The sequence below is a fragment of the Manis pentadactyla genome, chromosome 5 (genome assembly GCF_030020395.1).
Source record: "Manis pentadactyla isolate mManPen7 chromosome 5, mManPen7.hap1, whole genome shotgun sequence".
NCBI lineage: Eukaryota > Metazoa > Chordata > Mammalia > Pholidota > Manidae > Manis > Manis pentadactyla.
In genome coordinates, this window is record NC_080023.1 from 35,929,334 (window position 1) to 35,950,553 (window position 21,220).

At 37.1% G+C, this 21,220-nt stretch overlaps 1 protein-coding gene across 1 annotated transcript in view; it reads left to right on the forward strand.

Annotated features, from left to right (window-relative positions):
• Positions 1–21,220, forward strand: part of GRXCR1 (glutaredoxin and cysteine rich domain containing 1) — a 121,874-nt gene that overhangs the window by 61,236 nt on the left and 39,418 nt on the right. The window contains exon 2 of the mRNA XM_036905463.2: positions 9,294–9,536. Within this exon, the coding sequence (XP_036761358.1) occupies positions 9,294–9,536 (243 nt within the window). The remainder of the gene's footprint in view (positions 1–9,293; positions 9,537–21,220) is intronic.

A 21,220-nucleotide genomic window follows, 5' to 3' on the forward strand; every position in this document is an offset into this window, starting at 1 on the left:
GGCCAATTAAAAGGCTGTTGTAATCCACAGAGATTATGGGGACCTGAATTAAAGTTGCAGGGGCTTGAGGGAAGGAAATAGGCTTAAAGCATATAAAGAATGGATAGGCCTATTTGATTTATAAAAGATGGTACGGTGGTGAGGGGAAGTTCTAAAGAATCAGGACTGTTCCCAGGTTTCAAGCAACTGGGTGAGTAGGTTTAATGCCAATGATGGGGTTAGCTTCAGGCATCTGAATTCAAAGTATAAAGGCTGTATCTAAGTTACATAGATAGCTGGGTATCCAATCTGGATTGCTGGAGTAGAGCTTCAGCTGAAGATATATACTTGGGAGTTTGTCAGCCTTTAATTAACTGTTAAAATTTTGGATGAGGTCATCCAGAGAGAAGGAGGTGGACTGACGCGCAAGTCCAGGGGAAGCAGAATTCTTAGGCAAAGAGTGACCCTAGCTGAACATGGAGAAGGAATAGCCAGACATATAAGAGAAAATTTAGGAAAGAGGGATGTTCGATATGCCGTGGGAAGATTTTTATGATTCTGTGCCTTGAGCAAGTTTGCAGTCATTCTGGCGACTCATGTACTTTGTCAGTGAAAATGGAGTAATATTGGTTATATTGTGTGTTGTGAGGATTATAATGGCCATAAATGCATTCATTGGACGTGATGCCTACAACATAACATTAATCAATTAATGTATTTTTTTTCCTGTTTCCAGTGTGGTCAGGTTACCAACAATATCTTTCAGGACAAAAATTTTCCACTTAATTGGATTTCCTATTTTATTCAATAATTTAGTCAGATCTCTTTCCTAATGGCTGAATCTCCAAGATCTAATAATCAGCTCCAATAAGAGGCTCTGGTATCAAAGCAAGCAGAGTCTGATGAAAAAAATTTCCAGAAATAATTTTATTTTTCTATCTGATAATACTGTGATTGTGTTTAAAAACACCTGCAGTTGTTTGAATATGCAATCAATATCAACTGTTAAACTTCCTTTACAAAATCATATTGGTCATCCCAAACTACAGTATATGTTTGAAAAAATATGACTCTTAAAGTTTTGAGCATTATTCTTCATTTCTGCTTCCATAGGCTTCAAGTGCCTCACAATTTAGTTGCTTCTATTAAAACAACCTAATTGGGGGAACTCTGAGAAGAGATAAGAAGGCATCATTTTCTTGCTTTTGAAATCTCATGGTTATTTTTTCTCTTTGAAGCTGAATTGAAAAATAATCTAGATTCTTTTGTGGAGCACACAGAGAAATTCAACCTCTGGCTTTATGCACAAATTTCAAACATTTTCATTTGTGTTTTCCTTTTCCTGTAACACAAAGTAGCTTCCTCATTTGGCCATGCTTAGTGTCTGGTTTCAGAGCAATTTCTAAAGTTTATTTGACAACAGGAGGCAAAGCATATTGCAAGGTACCAGATAGAAAAGAGTAGAAAAGAGAGATGAGACACACTATGAAGATCAGGCAAATATTTCTGGAATGCAGTTGCTTCTTTGTTATGCCCTTTCCATTTCTTCAGTAGCAACTTGGAGAAAAGTACTACTCACAATTGATTGTGTCAAAAGTGTTTCATGCCCACCTTACCGGAACTACCTAATTTTCTGTTTATAGAGCAAGCTGAAATCACAACGAAGAATATCTAGTTCAGCAACCAAAGGTTTGAATGTATTCTTCAGATTGTCATAATTTGTTCAAGATGGATTAGATGGTCTCCAAGTTTCCCTTCTAAGATTGTATAACTTGAAGTCCTTTTATTTCTGTACCTATGACCTAGTACCTACCTTAACATCTATCGATTATCTATCTATCTATCTATCTATCTATCTATCTATCTATCTATCTATCTATCTATCTATCTATCTATCTATCATCTTATCGTTGGCTAAATAATGGAGTCCCTACCTCCCCACTCCCGCCAAAGGTGTCCATGTCTCAATCCTGGGAATCTGTGAATATGTTACCTTACAGCAAAAGAGACTTTGCAGATATAATTAAGTTAGGAATCTTGACATGGAAAGATTATCCTGGAATATTGGACATGTCCAGTGTCATCACAAGGGTCCTTATAAGAGGGAAGCACGAGGGTCACAATCAGAAAGGAGATATGACAGTGGAAGTGGAGGTTGTCACAGTGCACTTCGAAGATGGAGGAAGGGACCAAGATCCAAGGAATGCAGGTGACCTCCAGAAGCTCAGAAAGGCAAGGTGAGGGTTTTCCCCTGAGGCTTCTGAGGGCACCAAAGCCCTGATGACAGGCAAGGTGAGGGTTGTCCTCTGTGGCCTCTGAGGGCACCAAAGCCCTGATGACACCTTGATTTCTTCTCAGTTTTGTTGGGATTTCTAACTCCAGAATTCCAAGATAATGTGTCTGTTCTTTTAGGCCCTATGTTTGTGGTAAATTGGTATAGCAGCCCTAGGACACAAATACACTCTCAAAAGTCCCCATTTATTTGTGAAACTTTAGGATTCATAAATTCTGTATCTGTCCCTCTAACTCCTTATTCTCTCTCTACCAAGTGAGGTGGGGTATGTAGATACAGTCGGTATATGACCAATAGGGTCCTATTATACAGTTTATAATTTACAATGTGTCTTCAGGTGCCAAAGATTTGGGCTCTATGATTTATACCAATTAAACATTAGCTCCATCATTTGCTAGTTGTCTGACTTTAAGCTTGTTACATACTTCTCTGTGCCTCAGTTTTTTCATCTAAAAAGTTGAGGTTATGATGGTACCTACCTCCCTTATAAAATTAAAGGGCTTGATGCTCATAAAATACATATTTCAGTCTTGTGTGTCAACTTTCAAGCACTTCATCAATGCATTCCAGCAGTTTCTTCCCCTGCAAACAGTGTTTAGAATCTACAGAAGAGCATATTTTGGTGAGGTTGGGGCTGCAACACTTAGAATAGTCGGAGGGAAATAAGAGTTAAACCTGGAAACCTCAGGAGGAGGCGGAAATGAGGGATTTGCCCCAGGCTGGGTCCAATTTGCTCAACTTCTGAGTGTTCCCCAGCTTTGTTGCTCTCACTTATGTCTATCCTGGGAATTCCAATGGAGACTAAGATCACTTTTCCTCATCACACTGGAATTTACGAAAGCATCAGGCTGAGATGACATGCAAGTATTTCAATCTCTAAAGTAGATTCTTTTCATATCCAAACCCACCAAAAGGGACTAACCACATTTAGCTAATTATTCAGGTGTTTTCTTTGATGTAGAAAATAAAGGAAGATTTTAATCTTTTATTGTGTGATTTTTATTCATGATATGTATATATTTGGGAGAGTAGAAGATAAAGGTCACCTTTCCCTTTACGAAAGAGCACCAGGGTTTTTGTAAAGTAAAAACATGAAAGATCTATGAAAATAGTCAAGGAAGGACAACCTAAGCACTTAATATTCTGATGGTATTCAGCATTTTCATCCCATTTCTTTTGGTTTTGCTACTTTAGAATCATTTTTGAATCTTTCATAGCATGAGGGAAAATACATTTTTTCAATATCTTCTTATTTGCAGAATGTTCCTGATTTGCTGCCTGCCTTTCACTGCTGTAAGCACATCACTTTAGGATTGGATGCTCCTAGAAATGATGATTTTGGCAGTCACCTTGATATCAGTTTATCTGAGCAAAATCTCAAATGCCAATAAATAATGTTTGTGGCAATTTCTATGGAAACCAAAGTTTTCAAATTGGAAAAGAGATGTTTGGTAGGAAAGTGGTTTCTATCAGATCCTAGTTCCTCTTCTCTCCAGCTGTGTGACATTGGGTGATGATGAGAGCTTGTGTGCTTATAAAGTTTTGTAATTTGCAATGTGTCTTCTTGTGCATTTTACATATGATTCTCCAACTGTCTTGTGGGTTAGACTATAGCTATCCTCATATCAGAAAAGAGAAAACCTAGTCCCAAGTTCAAAAAACTGTGAAGTATCAAAGCAATGGCTCAAGATGGGTTTTCTTGCCCCTGCAACACGTTGCTTCCTAAAAAAGGTTTGGTTCAAATAATTAAACTGTGAGTCTCAGTTTAGTACCAAATAAAGTGTGCATGCAGACACGTTAGACTAGGTGCAACATCACAAACTCAGATCTAAAGGGGCAATGAAGACAACAAAAGAAATTGTCTAGAAATAAGGGAATGGTATTAAATGTGGTACCAAGAGACATGTGCCACTAAATGAGAATAGCTGCTGCCATGTTCCAGTTAATCATTTTGAGCAAGAAAGCAATAAAGTTAGGGTTGTCAGATTTTCTGCTCTTTGAGGAAAAGAAAAAACTAGATTTCCAAGTGAAATGTCCCTGCTCTTGACTAATACTGGATTAGCAGAACTTTATAAGGTCTTTGTGGTATGGAGCCAGGGGAATGGGGCATGTTCATTTCCATTAACTAAGATGGGCTATAAAATCAGCACTGTTTTAGTTTAACTTTCTGGAAAAATCTTCACTTTACTTTGTATGGTGGATTCATTAGGTTCATTGTCTTTTCAATTAATGTCTAGGCCAACTCAGTGATTGGTTTGAACAAATAGATAAATCCTACAGTTTTACCTCAAATCCATTTATTTACATGATCTTAAGAGCATTACACAAACAGAAAACATTATTGAAATCCTCTCATTTTTTGATATTTTAAGTTTAGTGGGTTTATTTTATTTCTTCTTTCTATTTTATTGAGATATGTACAATAAAATGCACAAATCTTAGTGTACATCTCAATGAATTTTGACATGTGTATACACTCATGTAACCATAACCCAGATCAAGATATCAAACATTCTCACTAATTATTTTTCCCTTTCACCTATTTCACCCAACCCCCATCTCCCATGCCCTGTGGCAACCACCAGTTCGTTGTGTTTGAATCTATTTCTATTTTGTTTGTTTGCTTATTCATATTGTTTTTCAGATTCCACATGTAAGTTAAATCATATGGTATTTTTCTTTCTCTGAGACTTATTTCACTTAGCATAGTACCCTCTAGGTCCATCCATGTTGCTTCAAATGGCAAGATTTCCTTGCATGCAAAGATTGTTCACGCATTTCTTGGTTCCACCAATAGGGCACCAGAACCTAGAAAAGGGGTAATATTTATGGCATCTGATATGTATGCTCCATTCTATTGTTTCACTCTTAGAATTGGTAGCACACCCAAACAAATATAAATGGTATTTTAACTCCTTGAAGAGATTTATTTTTTGATCGTTGTGTAAATATGATGTTGAACTTTGCCATTCAAGCTAACAAGGTTAATGACATGAATTTGGACTTGTTTGTTATGACATTGGTGATTGTACTGGAGCTGGTGTGTCAATAACATTTTATGATAATGATATAATAATAAAAAGATAACTACTTATTGAGTGTTTGTTATGCATCATGCTTCAGTCTAAGGGTTTTCTGATCCTTAAATCATATAATCCCCATAAAGTCCAATGAAGTAGGCATTAGTGTCTCTATTTTACATATAAAAAACTGAGACTGAAAAAAATTAACTTGTCCCAAACTATCCAGTTACTCAGAACCAGATTCAAACCAAGTTCTAATTAGATGTATGGAAAAGAAGCCAGAGGGTATTTATTGAGCATCTGCTATGTATCAGGTCATATTCTAGGTTTTTAGTTCTAGTGAGCAAAATTAAGTTCCTGTTTCATTGGGGTTATATTTTATTTGTGGTAAACCAATAATCATATACAATATAATATCCAGCAGTACTAGGTACTCTAAAGGAAAGAATTAGGTAAGAACATTGGGATCCATTTTCCATAGGTTGATGAGGGAAGGTCTGTCTGAGGGGGTGATGTCTAACCAGAGATATTAGAATGAAGTGGAGGGATGAACAAGGGGAATTTCTATGACTGTTCCTATGACAGTCACCCCATGATACAATTCACCATTCAGTTCTAGAACAATATGGCCTATTGGCCAGTTATGTTTAAGAAGGTTATGCAGTATCTTCCTACAGTGAGACCAAGGATTTAGGAGGCAGACCCAGATTAAAATTCTGGTTCTGCTACTTATTCCCCTGACGTATTTGGGCACCTTAAATTAATTTCCAAGCTTTAGTTTCCTGATGTGTAAGGAGTCCTTATATCTTATTATAAATTAAAGTTGCACACATAAAGTCCTTAGAACTGTGTGTGTGTATATATATATATATATGTGTAGGAGTCATACAATAGGTAATAATTATTAGAATTACTTTTGTAACCTGTGTTTTGCAGAAGGCCATGGAGAAGTTTTCTGTTGTGTTTTGTGGTCAAAGTCTGGGGAGGGGATGTGGCATAGCAGATCCCCATTAATTTTCAGAACTGAATAGGGAGCATGGTCAGAATGGAAACAGATGTAAGAGATAAGCTAAGAGAGAAGCCTGGTGTGGATAAAGTGGGTTTTCAAATCACATTAGTTAAGTGCAAGAATGAGAACTCATGAGGTGATTTGAGAGCAAGGAGGGCAAGCGTTATTATTTATTAAATATGACATTAAGAAGCATTCCAGAAAGACATACAGCTACAGGGGTTTACAGAGTAGCATGGAGAGCGAGAGGATGAGAGAGAAGTAAAATTTCCCACCGTTTATAAAGCCCACCTTCCTGCTTCCACAGACATGCGTTTGCTATTTAAAATGACATTTCCTGGAGGCAGGCTGGCTCATTGCCTGAGATGCAAGAAATCTGATCTAGTACCAGTTTGCCTTCCAGCATGCTGTATGGCTTTGAGTTGATCCCTTCACCTCTTTACCTTCAGGTAGAGGAGAAAAAAAATCTCTACACCTTGCCGATCTCAAAGGTATCATTTTAGACCAACAAAAATAAGTTTAAAATGTCCCTGATGTGGGGACAATGACTTAGTGTTAAATATGGGAGCATAATTTAGTAAAGAGGCTACTTTGTTTGACTCACTGCCTTATCTCCCGGGCAGTTAATTAGATCTGTAGCCATCTGTGTTGTGGGCAACAACATTTTCCTGTGGCTGGGGTAGCGAAACCACTGCGGTTCCAGTGCAAACACATGGGCTTCTGGAAAGGTGTGCATCTGGTTCCGATTTTCTGACTTTGCTGAATTTTAACTGTCACCCTGTCTCGGACACTTGTCTCCTCTGAGCCTAGGTTTCTAGATCTATAAACAAAGATGGCAGTAACACCGTGTAAGATATTGTGAGGATTAAATGGATGTAAACTTATTAGCATTATGTCTGCCACTGCCACTTGCGAATGTTACTTTTTATTTTTGTTTAAGACCCGAATTCCTGGAGTTATCTGGAGGCCCCTTTTTCAGGAGGACTTTTCAAACCAGTGGCAGGCTGGACAGGCAAAGGGTCAAGTGGAAATAATCCACTGCATTTGCTTCTGTGTGAGGAGCTGGGTCTGCTCCAAGCTGACCCTCTGTCAGGGAGCAGTGGGGGCTCATTTTGGCCTGAGTTCCAGCAGCAGTTCCTGTGGGTGTGGGGGCTTCAGAACTGCCCCAGGATGACTAGATGACCTGTTCTACCTCTCCATAGAAGCTATTGTATGGCAAGGTGCAGGCTGAAGACATGTTGGCCATTTAGTAACCCTTAGTCTAGCTCAAAGCGACTCCCGTCCCTTGTCAACACACCTACATTTGCTGCAAGTTGTGAGGCTTCGGGCATCCCCCACTTCATCTTTTGAGTCAATGGGCAGGAAGAAATGGCTTGCCTTGATTACTGTGTAGGTTGGCTTTCTCAGAAAAGCAGGCTGCAAATCCCAGTGGCTTCTTGGCACTGTCTCAGATGCTCCCATCCTTCATCATGTAATTCCCATGGTAACTCTCAGTAAAGGAGAAGAGGGACAGCTAACCATTGAGAAGCTATTTTTAGATTTCTGGCCAGATGCTTTGACAAATTTGTTGAGGGAAAGAAAATGAAGCAACTGCAGAAGAGGCTTTTTTTTGTGTGTGTGAAGTGAAACACAGTCATTTAAAGACAATGTCATTTAAAATTCATATTATAAAACCAGAAAAACCTTGAGAAATCATTCAGCCTACCTCTACTCCTAGGAAGATCTACTTCCAAATCATACCCAAAAAATTGTGCAATAAGATTTTTTTGAATATTTTACTTAATAGCCTATTTTAATAGATAACTATATTTCCTATCCTGAATTTACACTGCATTCAGTGTCAGTTTCCAGACCAAGGGAATTGGGAATGAGACTGAATATGATTGGTCAAGTTGTGGACTACATTGAGGGTATAATTTATTTCAATTACACTACTAATGATACTCCTTAGGTTTGTGCAGTGTACATCCTGTGCAACTAACTATATGGCTTTATTTATTCATTTAAAAATATAAACACCTTCCAACTGCCTTAAAAACCTTCAGGAATTTCCCATTGCTCTTAGGCTAATGCCCATAAATCTTTAAAGTGTCTATAAAGTATAACATGATATTGATCCTTTTTCATGTCCAGAATCACTTATAATTCACCCTCTTTATGTTTTAGCAGCTACCTGGCATGGCCTTAGCCATGCTGGGCAGGGATTTCCAGGAATGCATTCACTGATATCTGATGTAGCAGGAAACTTAGACAAAAAAGATTTTCACCTATGGAGCCTTCCCCTTGGTTTGGAGAGTTGCGTGCCTCTGTTGCAGTGAACCTCTTTCTTCTTTCCTTTTCACGCCTGACTTTGACCCACTGCTCACTTTGGTGTCGGTTCCTATGCAGTGCCTGTGAGTCACTCCCTCTTTTATTCCTTGTGGCAGAGCCTTTTCACTGCACGTTGGAGCTGTCTCACTCAACAGAGCACACATACATACGTGTAATGCTGCTGACCCCAGAACAATCCTATGATACAGGTGTTGCTATTCCTGAGAAACTGGGGCTCAAAGATTATAAAATTGGTAAATTGATAAGTAGAAGAAATTTTAAATGGCTAAATGTTAACCTTGACTACTCTGTCACATATTTTACTTTGGGTTTAAGATGGAGATACAGTAATTGAACAACGTCTACAAAACATATTTTGCCACATGGCATGCCATGTGAGACATCATCAACTTTAAGATATGCCATTATTAATATGCCACTGAGAACGGAAAAAGTACTGTCAATTAAACTATGTCATTTAAATTATGTTGATTGTTATCCCTAGCTCAATTATAGGTGTTCTAATGTAGGACATGTCTTAGAATGGACAAATATGGTACTTATTCAAGATATTTGCATGCCTTTAATATATAAGATTCTTGCTAAAATATTGTCATAAAGTAATAAGACAGAAGAAAGTAAATGCAAGCATATTTACACTATAGTGTTTTCCCTTCAGCAACCATCGACTGACCTAGAATTTGACCGCATAGTGATTTATACCACGTGTCTTCGTGTGGTACGAACAACCTTTGAAAGATGTGAACTGGTTAGAAAGATCTTCCAAAACCATCGGGTAAAATTTGAAGAGAAAAACATAGCTCTCAATGGTGACTATGGAAAAGAGTTAGATGAACGATGCCGACGGGTTTCTGAAGCTCCTTCTCTCCCTGTTGTGTTCATTGATGGCCACTATCTTGGGGTAAGTACGCTGCTAAGGATTATCTTTTTTATTGACCCCAACCAGTGTTGATAGAATCTACAAGCCTGTGACAAGGCAAGTTGCATGTAACTATCAGGACATGTGCTATTTTTTGGATTGAAAACACTTATTTCTATCCCACATGATCTGTTCTGACAGTGTTCTTCCCTGCAGAAACACGGTGAGATATAATCAGCATGAAATTGCCTTTTGGAATAGGAATGTGTTTTTTTAAATATTCAGTTGACTTGAATTTTGCATTGCGAAGCTTGATATGTGGGATAAAAACTTTGTGTGTGTGCAGGCAAGAAAAACAGAACACTGCAAGATATACACTTGTGAATTTCCTTATACCCCCACTATCAAACCCTCAGTCTCCTACTTAATGAAACTAAGATGACAATCCTGAAATGAAATCAGTAAGAAATGGGGCCTAGAGCTAAAATTTTATCTTATCTGCTTGTTGTTTAGAGTTATTCTTAATATTGGTAATGCAGCATTCTGAGATACAAATGCAGGCTTACAGTAAGCAGAGGGAACTCCCAGGGCAGCAGCAAAGCACGTTTGCTTCATTCCTCTTTGAGTAACACTGTTAGCCTAATTAACTCCCACTGAGCTGTGAACAGGCTCTCTCCTTAGAGGCCCAAGAAGAGGGCTCTGGGAAGGCTCTTTGGAAAGGGTGGGAACAAAGAGCCAAGGGCCTGCAGTGGTTGAGGGGTGGGACTGCCTACATGTTCACTTAACCGAGAGCAAGAGCTGCTGTCGAACTGCAGATGATACTTGATCTTGATTTTGTTTTGCATCTGGCTTTAACTTTCAGTTTTCAGGAGAGTTCAGAAAAATCCAGAGCAGGAAATGCTCATGTTTTGCTGCAGAGAAGCTGTGTTCTGATATCCTGTCTAGAGCCATGGTTATTAGACTGTCATCTTACAGAAAGATAAATGCAGAGAAGCCATAATTCGATAGTTATGATGCTATGCAATCTTACTTGTAAACAGAGCTGGGCACAAACTACATTCTGAAGCACAGGAATTTTGAAGGATTGGGTCTCTTATTATATTGAAACAGGGACCCAGAAAGCTGCAATAATGGCAGGGACATCCTCTAAGCTTTACATGTGTCATTTCATGTAACCCTCAGGATAGTCTTAGAAATCAAGTCTCTGGCATATGGGTTAAGAGGCAAGACAGCCTTGTTTCACATTCTTGATCTGATATGTCTATGTGATTCTGGGAGATTTGTGAATCACTCCTTGACTTGGTTTCCTCATTTGTAAAGTGAGAATGATAACAGAACTTTTCTCATAGGCTAATTGTGAGAATTTTATAATATATATAATATATAGAAGTGTTCAGTTCCTGTGCCTGGGACAAAGTTATGTTTTCAATAAACAGTAACAGTTATTATCCTTGGCTTTGCAAGATGGACCATCAATCCTTTTGTTCCAAATGGCGTACCTGGCTAATGGCAGGGTCAGAACTAAAAGTTAAGCCTGTCTGATTCCCTAAAACCTTTCTTTTGCATATCAGCTCAAGGAAAGGGATCTTTGATAGCTTGTCTGCCAATTTATTCTTAGTACTTAGAACAGAGTGTGACACAAAGTACTCAAAAATATATGTTGAATGGATGCATGAATGATGCTGTATTGTCTCACATTTTTTTCCTTCTCTTCCTCAGACTTTCTTCCACAAGGAAAGTATTTGATTAACTCACCCACACTGGGAGCAAATCATGATAAGGGTGTGGGCATTTGCCTTTTAACCTCGAAAAAAATTCTGACAATGTAAGACAATTCTCACTGTGGCATTTTAATTTGTGTGAAACTGCACATTTAAACTTAGTGGGCAACTGCCTACTTGCACAGGCATAAGCTTGGCCCCATCCAAGACTCTGCTCTTGACCTTAGTTACCTTCTTCTTATGCCTGAGGCAATCTAACGGGCTGTAGTGTCTTTCCTGCTATCTGACTTTTTGTTAGAGGGATAGATGGAGAGTGCACCAGACAAAGGAGGTAGGATGAATATTTCTTTTGCAATGTATATCTAATGCCCTAAATCTGGAGAGAGGCCAGAGACAAACATTCCAGAACAACTTAAATAATGAATTCCCCTCCTACTACAATAGGCCCTTTATTTAAATTCCAGTGCACAGTTGTAAATGGAATACATTGTAGAAATTGTAGAGCCTTTTCCCTGCAGTATTCATGCATCTGAAATGGAAGGATGCCCTCTGCTGGGTTTTGGCACGTGGTGAAGCATACTTTTTAGGGAAGAAAAGAAGCTGATGTTGATAATTTCCTTAACATCTGTGATGCTCTAAACAGTTGCATGAAACCATTTGATTTATTTCAAATTTAGAGGGGTGAGAAAAATTAGGATGCTTGACTCATCTGCATAATACAGTATTCTTTAAGGAGGGAGAGAGAGAAATAGAGAGGACCAGAGAAAGAGGAAGACAGAGACAGAAACAGAGGCATCGGTGGCAGACAGAGAAGGGATGGGGAGAGCAAGAGAACATTTTGCAGCTCCCTAGTTTTATTGCCATCATTGCTACCAGACCCAGGGGAGGTCGATGAGAAAGGAATTCCGTTATCTTCCTTGGAGGGAAGGTAACAGAGTTCAATGGACAAGAACGCAAGAATTGACAAGGATGCTAAACACTTTTTTCCTGATGACTCTCCTCCTCAGCCAAATTAAAAACTGAATATGGAAACAAGGGAACAGTCAAGGGAAGAAATTACTTTATAAAACAAATCACTGCCCTGGGATGCTCTGGTGGGGGATGAATGAGGGGATCAGCCAGGGGCAAGGTCAGCCCAGAACTTTCTTAGGATGACTCTACTGTTGTTTTGGCATCAGAAAATCCTTACACAAAAAGATTGTGTTCGAATAGTTTGGACATCAATTATCTTAGGAAATCCAGTAGGAAATAGGTTAGAAATAGTGTCTTGACTGTTGACAACCATAAAGCTCTAAGGTAGAAATCCACAAAACCCACATTGAAACTGAGCTATAAAACACATAGACTGGACTAGGTGGGGGTAACAGAGAGGAACAGAAAGGATGTTGATCTAGATAGGTCTCTTAAACTAGCTTGTATTGAGGTGTGACTACTTGATAATTCTATACCTGAATTAAAGTTAAATTATTTAAAGTATTTTTTAAATTTAAAAATGAACCACTATTGAATATAGGTAGTTTATACATTAGAAATATAGACTCTAGGCACATTTCTAGGGACTACTTGTAAAATACTTCTGTAGAAATGAGCCACTGGCCTCTGTCACATCAGGAAGTAGTCAGCTCCAGAAACTGACTGTCTTTACTATGGTCCACACTAGCAAAATGGATTATTTGTTCTCTGCCCTTTTTTCTATGAAATTCTGTTCCTAAGTAAAGAAAGTCTCCGGTGAGTGTATCTGTTTATGGTTACTAAGTAAGTCACATATGAAAACAGTGAGGGAAATTGGGAAATGTGCTTTTTAGTTTTCTAGCCTCTACAGTACAGAAAGACATTCTAGAAGATTGTAGTGGCTACTGAGTGAGCTATATCTGCCAGATATGCTGTTTTCGTTTATTTTATTTTGCTTAAATCAGATTATTGTATGTAATTTACATATAGTAAACTGTAACCATGTAAATTATATGATTTGATGAGTTTGACAAATTTGTATACCCATTTATTTAATAATACATTCAAGGTAAAGAGCACTTACATAACTCCCCAAATATTCCTCATGCCAGTTGGCAGTTAATCCCCTCCTCCAACCCCAGTCCTCTGGAAACCACTGGTCTTTCTGTCAATATAGCTTTTATTCTTCTGATGTCTTTGGTTTTGTTATCAGGGTAATGATAACCTCATCAAGTGAATTTGGAACTACTCTCCTCTCAGCAATTTAAATTTCTGGTTCTCTTTATTCTTTGGTGTAGAACATTATATCTCTTTAATATCATTTCCTTTATGGGACGGACTGTAGGTTAATTCTTTCAACATTTTTATATCTGAAAATGTTTATTTTACTTTTGTTTTTATAAGATATTTGTACTGGGTACATAATTCTAGGTTGAGAGGTTTTTTTCCTTCCAGCACTTTAAATTTATTGCTCTTCTATCTTCTCACATGCATTACTTCTAATAACAACTATGCTGTCATATTTATCTTTGTTTCTCTGTATGTAATATGTTTTCTCCCCACTCTGACTACATTTTTCTCTTTATCACTGGATTTAAGAAACTTGATTATGATCATCTTGGTATAGCTTTTTAAATCTGTCTTTTACTTAGCATTCATTGAGATTCTTAGATTATTAGGTTTATAGTTTTTATCAAAGTTGGAAAACTTCAGCCATTATTTTTTCCATTAGTTAATCTACCCTTCTTTCTCTTCTTTTCAGAGGCCTAATTACACACATTTTAGCCTACTTAAGTTGTTGCATAGTTCACTTTATTTCATTTTAGATAGTTTCTATTGCTATGTCCCCTAGATCCCTAATCTTTTCTTGTGTAATGTCTAATCTTCTGTTAATCCTACCCAGTGTATTTTTTATATCGACATTATAATTTTATCTTTAGACATTCAATTTAAAAAAATCTTGCACGTTTTTATTTAACATTTCAACCTTTATTCTAGCTTTCTGAACATATGGGAGGGATATAGGCATAAATGACTTAATCTCCTTCTCTGACAATTCTAATATCAGTTTCAGTTCTGGGTTAGTTTCAAATGGTAGATTTTTCTGTTCACTATGAGTCATATCTTCCACTTCTTTGTCTTCCTGTTAATTTTTTACTGGGTTTCACATATTGTGAATTTTACCTGGCTAGGTAAATGTATTCCTTGTTGGGATGTTTTTGTATTCCTATAAATATTCTTGAGGTTTTTGCTGGGATGCAGCTAAATTACTTGGGAATAGTTTGCTATTTTGGGTTTTGTTTTAAAGGTTTCCTAGGCAGGGCCGGAGAGTGTTTAGTCCAAAACTAATTATTCTCCAGTATGGAGGGATAATCTTATGAGAACTTTACCCAGTACCCATGAATCATAACGTTTTCATCTCTGGCTGGTGGGAATAGGCACTATTCTTGTCCCTGTCCCAGGTACTGTCCCTTTTAATCCTTTCAGGTGGTTCTTTTTCTGGCCTTGTGTAGTTTTTCACTTGCATGTACTGATCAGTATTCTGCTGAAAGCAGCTGGGCTCCCTGAAAATCTCGAGATTTCTCCATGAAGCTCTTTACTCTCTAGTGTTCTGTCCTGTGAGCTCTAGCCAGCTTAGTCTCCTGGGCTCTCAGGTCTATTTCCTCAACTCTGGGCATCCACCAGGCCCTGCTTGTATTCCCCCTTTTTGTATACAACTTAGGAAATTTGTCATTATAGTGAGCTTGTGAAACGATAGAACTCACCTCATTTATTTCCTACCTCTCAGAGATCATAGTTCATTGCTGTCTAATGTCCAATATCATGCAAACAAATCTATTAAGAATCATTATTGTTTGTCAGAATGAATCATCAGTTGGTCCACTTTCAGGCACTACAACAAAGTAAAATGGAATTTCAGGCTGGATGTCTATGGTAGTTATAAATGACATTCTGTTCTTAATATGATTCCTTTTCATACACACACACACATAGAAGTCCCTAAGCAGACAACAACAAGCCCTGAAGCTTAAAAATTAGGGATACTATTATTTTTTTCTCACATAAAAAAAATGTATAGGAAGATGCTTCAGGGAGGGTACAAAGTTCCATGATATCATCTATGACCATTTTTTATTTTATAATTTTGCACATTCTATTTTCAAGCTCTCCTAATGGTTCAAGATAGTTGCTGAAACTCTTGACATCAGGCCTGCATTCTAGACAGGAAGGGAATGAGAAAGAAAAGAAAAAAGAGAAGCGTACCCCAGCTGAGGGAGCTCCCTTTTAGAGAGTTCTTCCAGAAATCCCGCCCAAATTCAATTAGAATTTTATTGTTCACCTTTTCTTGAAAAATAGTCTGGAAATGGTGATCTTTGAGAGGAATGCATTGATATGTTTTAAAAAATGAGGTTTTTCTTAGAAGAAAAGAGGGGATCATAGATATTGAGTTGGTAGTTTATGTCTGCCACACTAAGCAAAGATCTTTTTTAGTAATTGACCTAGAGCAAGCTTCTCTGAGCTGTGTGTTTCACTAATTCTTTCCTCCAACCAGACAGCTCCCTAGTGTTTACTCTACTCATGCTGCAGAGGTAGTGGAAGGATTAATGGGAAGGAATCTTCGGTGAATTTGATGTTCCTTTATGAAAAGGTGTTATGATATGAAGTCATAACTAGTGTCATAAACCATCAGTGTAAAGTTATGTGTTCTGTTAGGTCTGGAACTATTTGTGCTTTAAACCTCCTGATATTCACCATATACATGTGAGAAGTGGTTTTTAAATGTTGGGGTTGTATTCTTTGAAAGTCTGACGAAGGTTATAGACCTTCTCATTGTGTGTATATATACAATTTTCTTTACAGTAACAGGGCTCTCTGAGAATTTATCCCTATATAACTAACTTTTCATTAAAATGAATTCTCTGGAGATGGTGCCTACTGGTGGTATCTCACTTCTTTGCTGTCTTGTGGGTTTTATAGAGTAATGTGACCCATTTTATTACAAGTAAGTATAATCATACCCACTTTTGGTATTTTAACCTTTAATTATGGAATCAATGAATTTGGATCTTTATCTTCTCTTCCTTTTTCTTTGGAAGTCATCTTCATCCTGCTTTGGTCATTTCCTTAATTATTAGCAGTTTCATGAGAGAATGAGAGGAGAATCCCCTGAACATTTTTATCTACCCTTGTTGTCTTGGATCTTATTTGTAATGGAAACAGTAAGTGTTTGATCTTCAGGCCTCCTTGTCCAGAGTCATGAAGTGTTTGTTCCTGGCCTGTTCACTCCGCTTTAGGAAGTACAGGGATGGAGAAGTTTGAAATTGAAGTCTTAAGTCAGGCTCTCGAAATTTAAATTAAGCAATATTTTCTTGTGTGATTACTTCTTTGTCCTTTCTTTCCAGAATAACTGAGGAGAATGATATACTCTGCTAAGCTTTTTACATGCATTATCTCTCACATTTTAAAATAATACTGTGAATAGCACAGTTATCATCACTTCTTCCCCCAATTTTGTGTGCAAAGAAAAATAAGGTTTAAAGAAATTAAGGAACTGTTTAAATTCCTTCAGATCACAAGTGACATAGCCAATATTCAAATGTAGGTGTGTCTGACTCTAGAGCTTAAACTCTTTAAAATCAAGGCTACAAAGTTCTTAACTCTTATTTTCAATGGCTTTGAATTTCACTTGTTAACAGCATATTCACATCCTGAATTACTTCATCACTGAAAACACCCATGTTCAAGATCTTGAACTTAGAAATGTCCTGCTCTGGCCACAGCTTTCTGTCCTTTAGTCTTTCCCATTTGTCTTTCTATTGCTCTGTCATCATTGGTATTGTTTATCCTTTCTTCCCCCTTTCCATTTTTCTCAGCTTATAGTCAATTTTGGTTTCACTGTTTCTCATGATTCTTCTCTTGGATGTAATAATATCCAGTCTGTTATTACATGCTAGACAAGTTCTTTTGACTTTCCAACAATCATAAGATGTTTGTCAGGTATTGTTTCCAGCAATGGAAATATAAGTGAGAACATCATAATCTCTGCCTACAAGTTCTCAGTCCTATGCACCCTCTCCATCTGTTTTACTTCTTACTCCAGCACACCAAGAACGTTATTGGAGAACACCTCAAAGTACCAGTAAAGAAGTCTACAACAGAGTTGGAGTATCAGCATTATCTAGGCCCATTATCAAATATTCTTATTAATATCTTGTTCAATTTCTGTTGTGATACAGATAAACAACTGTTCTAAATGTTTTCTAATTTCCCCAAAGAGATGTTCCATTGCCATCTCCTACTCTTTTTTACATCTATTTTTATCTTTCTCTTTTTCCATTCTTCAAATTGCAGGTCCAGTCTTGTAGGGTATTTTAAGTTTTTTGAAAATACTTCACTTGAACATTGAAAAAAAAACCACATGGAGTGATTCTTCATTATTAGTTTTAATTCCAATTAAAAGTTCATTATTATTATTAATTTCAATTATCTGGGTTTTTTTGATTAGTGGCTCCACAATTCTCTCAGTAACTCAGACTCAGAATCTCAAGTTTTCTATAACTCCACCACCTTTCTTTTCCTTATATCTAGTCAATTGCCAAGATTTATATTGTATTCTATGGAATCTTAATTTTCACATTTTGGGAGCTCCTTTCAGAAAGTAAGAGCGCAAAGCGAAGAACAAGCAGACATTTGGATGCAAGAATAAGTTATTTGTCTTAGTGGTATGGATGTCAGTCAAGTCACTTATTCTAAGAAGATGAAAATTAAATACTACAACACTGAGTATTTTAAGAATTAAATGAGGTGAAACATAAAAACTCATGGGGCCTGGAACATGGTGCACACAAGTAACCCTTTGCTAATATTATTAAGGCAAAAGGTTTAGAGAAAGCTTATATTTAAGTAGAAAAATAAGGAGAGAATAAAGAGAATTAAGCTACGGCTGGATCAATGTCATGAAAGGAGAAAAAGTGCAGTATTATTATCAGTCTACCCTCATTATGGTGGACAGTTATTAATGATCCGATGTTTGGGGTCAGGATACTGCACAGTGTCTGAGATTCTGGGTAATGGTTATAGTGTTTTTAGTATGAAGCAAGTGTCAAGGTTAAATGCCATTTAGTTTCTATGTGAGCTGATATGAGTGTTATTAGAAATATTGTATCTTATTCATGATATTTTTCTGTGAATATTAAATATAATTATTGCTTGGGCAATAATTACATATTTGTTTAATTCTAAGTAAGTTATTAACATTTTCATTAACAATATTTAAAACATATTACTGAGAATTTACGACATGAGATTTAAAAATTATTAACAACTTATCTATTTTCTTTTAAAATGAAGCAACGTATATAAGAAACTCTATGCTTCGATCATTTTTTCCTTACAATATGAAACTTTTGTATTTTTCTCTCTTTTTTAAAGTAAATCTAATTTTACATTCATTCAACTAGAAAGTGTTTTGTTAGGTTAAAATGCCAATGATTGATATCTGATTTGTTCTTTATTACTATAACAAAGCTGATAAATTTAACATGTGTGCCCAAGCAAGGAGAGGGGGTCGGGAGTTAATTTCTTATATTCTTCCCCTCCCACGTCTCATATCCTCTCAGATCAAGGACAACTATTAAGGCTGCAGAAGACTTACTTTATTAGGCTTTATAGAGACAAATGTAAATAGACGCATATAGAAATTTCATACAGGAGCATAGAATCTTGGATTCAGAAGGAACCTTAGATGTAATCTTGTCTAATGTTTCTCTCAGTGCAAGATTTCTTTCTACCACATCTTTGGGCAAAGATGAACAATCTTTGAACACATCCAGTGGTAACACTATCACTACTGTTCAAGTCAGCCTATTTTATTGTGGTACACCTTTAGATATTAGAAAGTTCCTTCTCATGTTAAGAATAAACCTGCCTCTAGCTTCCTTCACCTACTGGTCTTCGTTCTGCTACCTAGAGCAATGCAGATTAAAACTATTCCCTCATTCTTATAACTGAAACTTAAAATGTTGGCAAGTTTTCTCATGGTTCTGTTAACTCTTATCAGTGGTTTTCTGAACTTCTCTATCCTAATTATTATCCTTAGGACACAGTCTAGTCTTTAAGTGCAGTACCCAGAACTAGAGCCAAAGTTCTAGATGATTATCTCTCTGAACATTTTTTCTGACCCTTTATTAATGGAGCCTACATTTACTTTAAGCATCTACACCACACAATTGGCCATACTGAGTCTGAGGCAAGTTAAAATACACATGTGACTTTCACATGAACTATTTCTCAAAATAAACTTCTTATACCCTTGGTTTATAGATTCATTTTACTAGGCCTCCAAAATCTCTTTTCTCCATAGAAATATGTGGTCATTAGGCAATAATTAAGACTACAAGAGAATAAAAATTTCTGTGAAACATAACCTGTGATTTTTAATGACTATCCCTCTCTTTCTGCAAGCAGTTCAGTCTAGATCCAGTATCATTCCTTAGATTGGGAAGCATGTAATTCATCAAGTGTCTCAAACTTGAACCTCCAAAAAATGTGCCCATGAACGGGAACAAACCATAGTCAAAGTTTGGGTTCTGTGATGGAAGTAGCTGTATCAGTCAGCCTTTGCTACATAATAAACAAAACACCCTAAAACACCAATTATTTTGCAGATTGCAATGTTATGGTCTGGCGGCGTGGCCAGCATGGGGTGGCCTGGGATGGGCTCTGCTACCTATCTGACATTGGCTCCGCGCATTTTCCTCTCTCTAGCAGACTAGCTGAAACATGTTAGACGGCGGCAAAGGTGGTCCTAGTAGTGAGAGGGCGAACCCCAATGCTCAAGCACGTTTCAAGCCTCTGCTTTAGACAGGTCACAGGTCAGGTCCTGATTCAAGATGGACAGGACAGACTCCACCTCCTGGTGAGCACCACCAATATCATGCTGTAGAGTGCTGTGTATCAGGCATGAATAAACTGGTGGCAATTACTGCAACCAACTACCAAAGTACAGAATGTTAACGTCATTTGATCCTGGCTTTTTGCCTACGTCCAGTGTGCTCACTGACATTTTCATGTTGGAGGATTGCATATTTTTGATTTACTCACGTCACTAATTATGCTTTAATACTCTGTGTGCCCAAGAAATTAGTTTGTGTAACAGTTTGATATTCAAAGCATAGCTGAGTAGAACTAAATTGAAGTACAAATCCCTTTCAATTTTCCACAGTCATAAACTGTTATGTTGTTCCTTCCTTAAACCTGTAGCTTCACCAAAACCATCTTGTGAGATGCTTGGTCAAATCTGCCTTCAGGTTCACTGATTTGTTTGGCTGTCACTAATTCTCACAGAATTATGCAGAAGTACTAAGATTACAATTTTTTCATTTTGTATTTTGAGTGCTATAGTTAATTCAATGACATGAAACCCATTTATGCTCAATTCAACTTTCACTCCAGAAACTTAGAGTCAGTCAAAGAGAGAACTTGGGCCCACAGGCATTAAGTATTGCTACATTATAGGCTTAAGGAACAGCTTCACTCATAGTCTTTCCTGAATATATACCTTGGCTTTATCATTTCACACATGTAAATCCATTGTCCCATTTGTCCAAGACTTTGACACTTTTAACTTTTGTCTGCTGCAATTCTCTGTATGGCAGGATACTTGTAAAGTGTCTGGTAGGTACATTGCTTAATGATTCACATAATATGTCAGAACATGAGTCTTAAAATTGGTGATTTGGACCTGGAAACTGTGAGAGTATAAAATAGTTGTGTCTATTTATAACTTGACTACAAGTTAAAAGAGAACATATAGCATGCTGCCTAATAAAAGGCTCTAGGAGCCAATTTATCTCTACCTCAATTTAGAGGTAAATTGCTAACTGTTCCCAATCTGGTTCAAAAGAAACATATTTGTGCATAATCAGTGGTTTCTTATTTGAATTTAAAGACATAATGTAAGCATTTAAGATCTTTATTTTTAATCTTAGAAAATACATAAAAATTAATTAATGTATCATTATATGACAGGGTAAAAGTTAATAGAAATTTTAA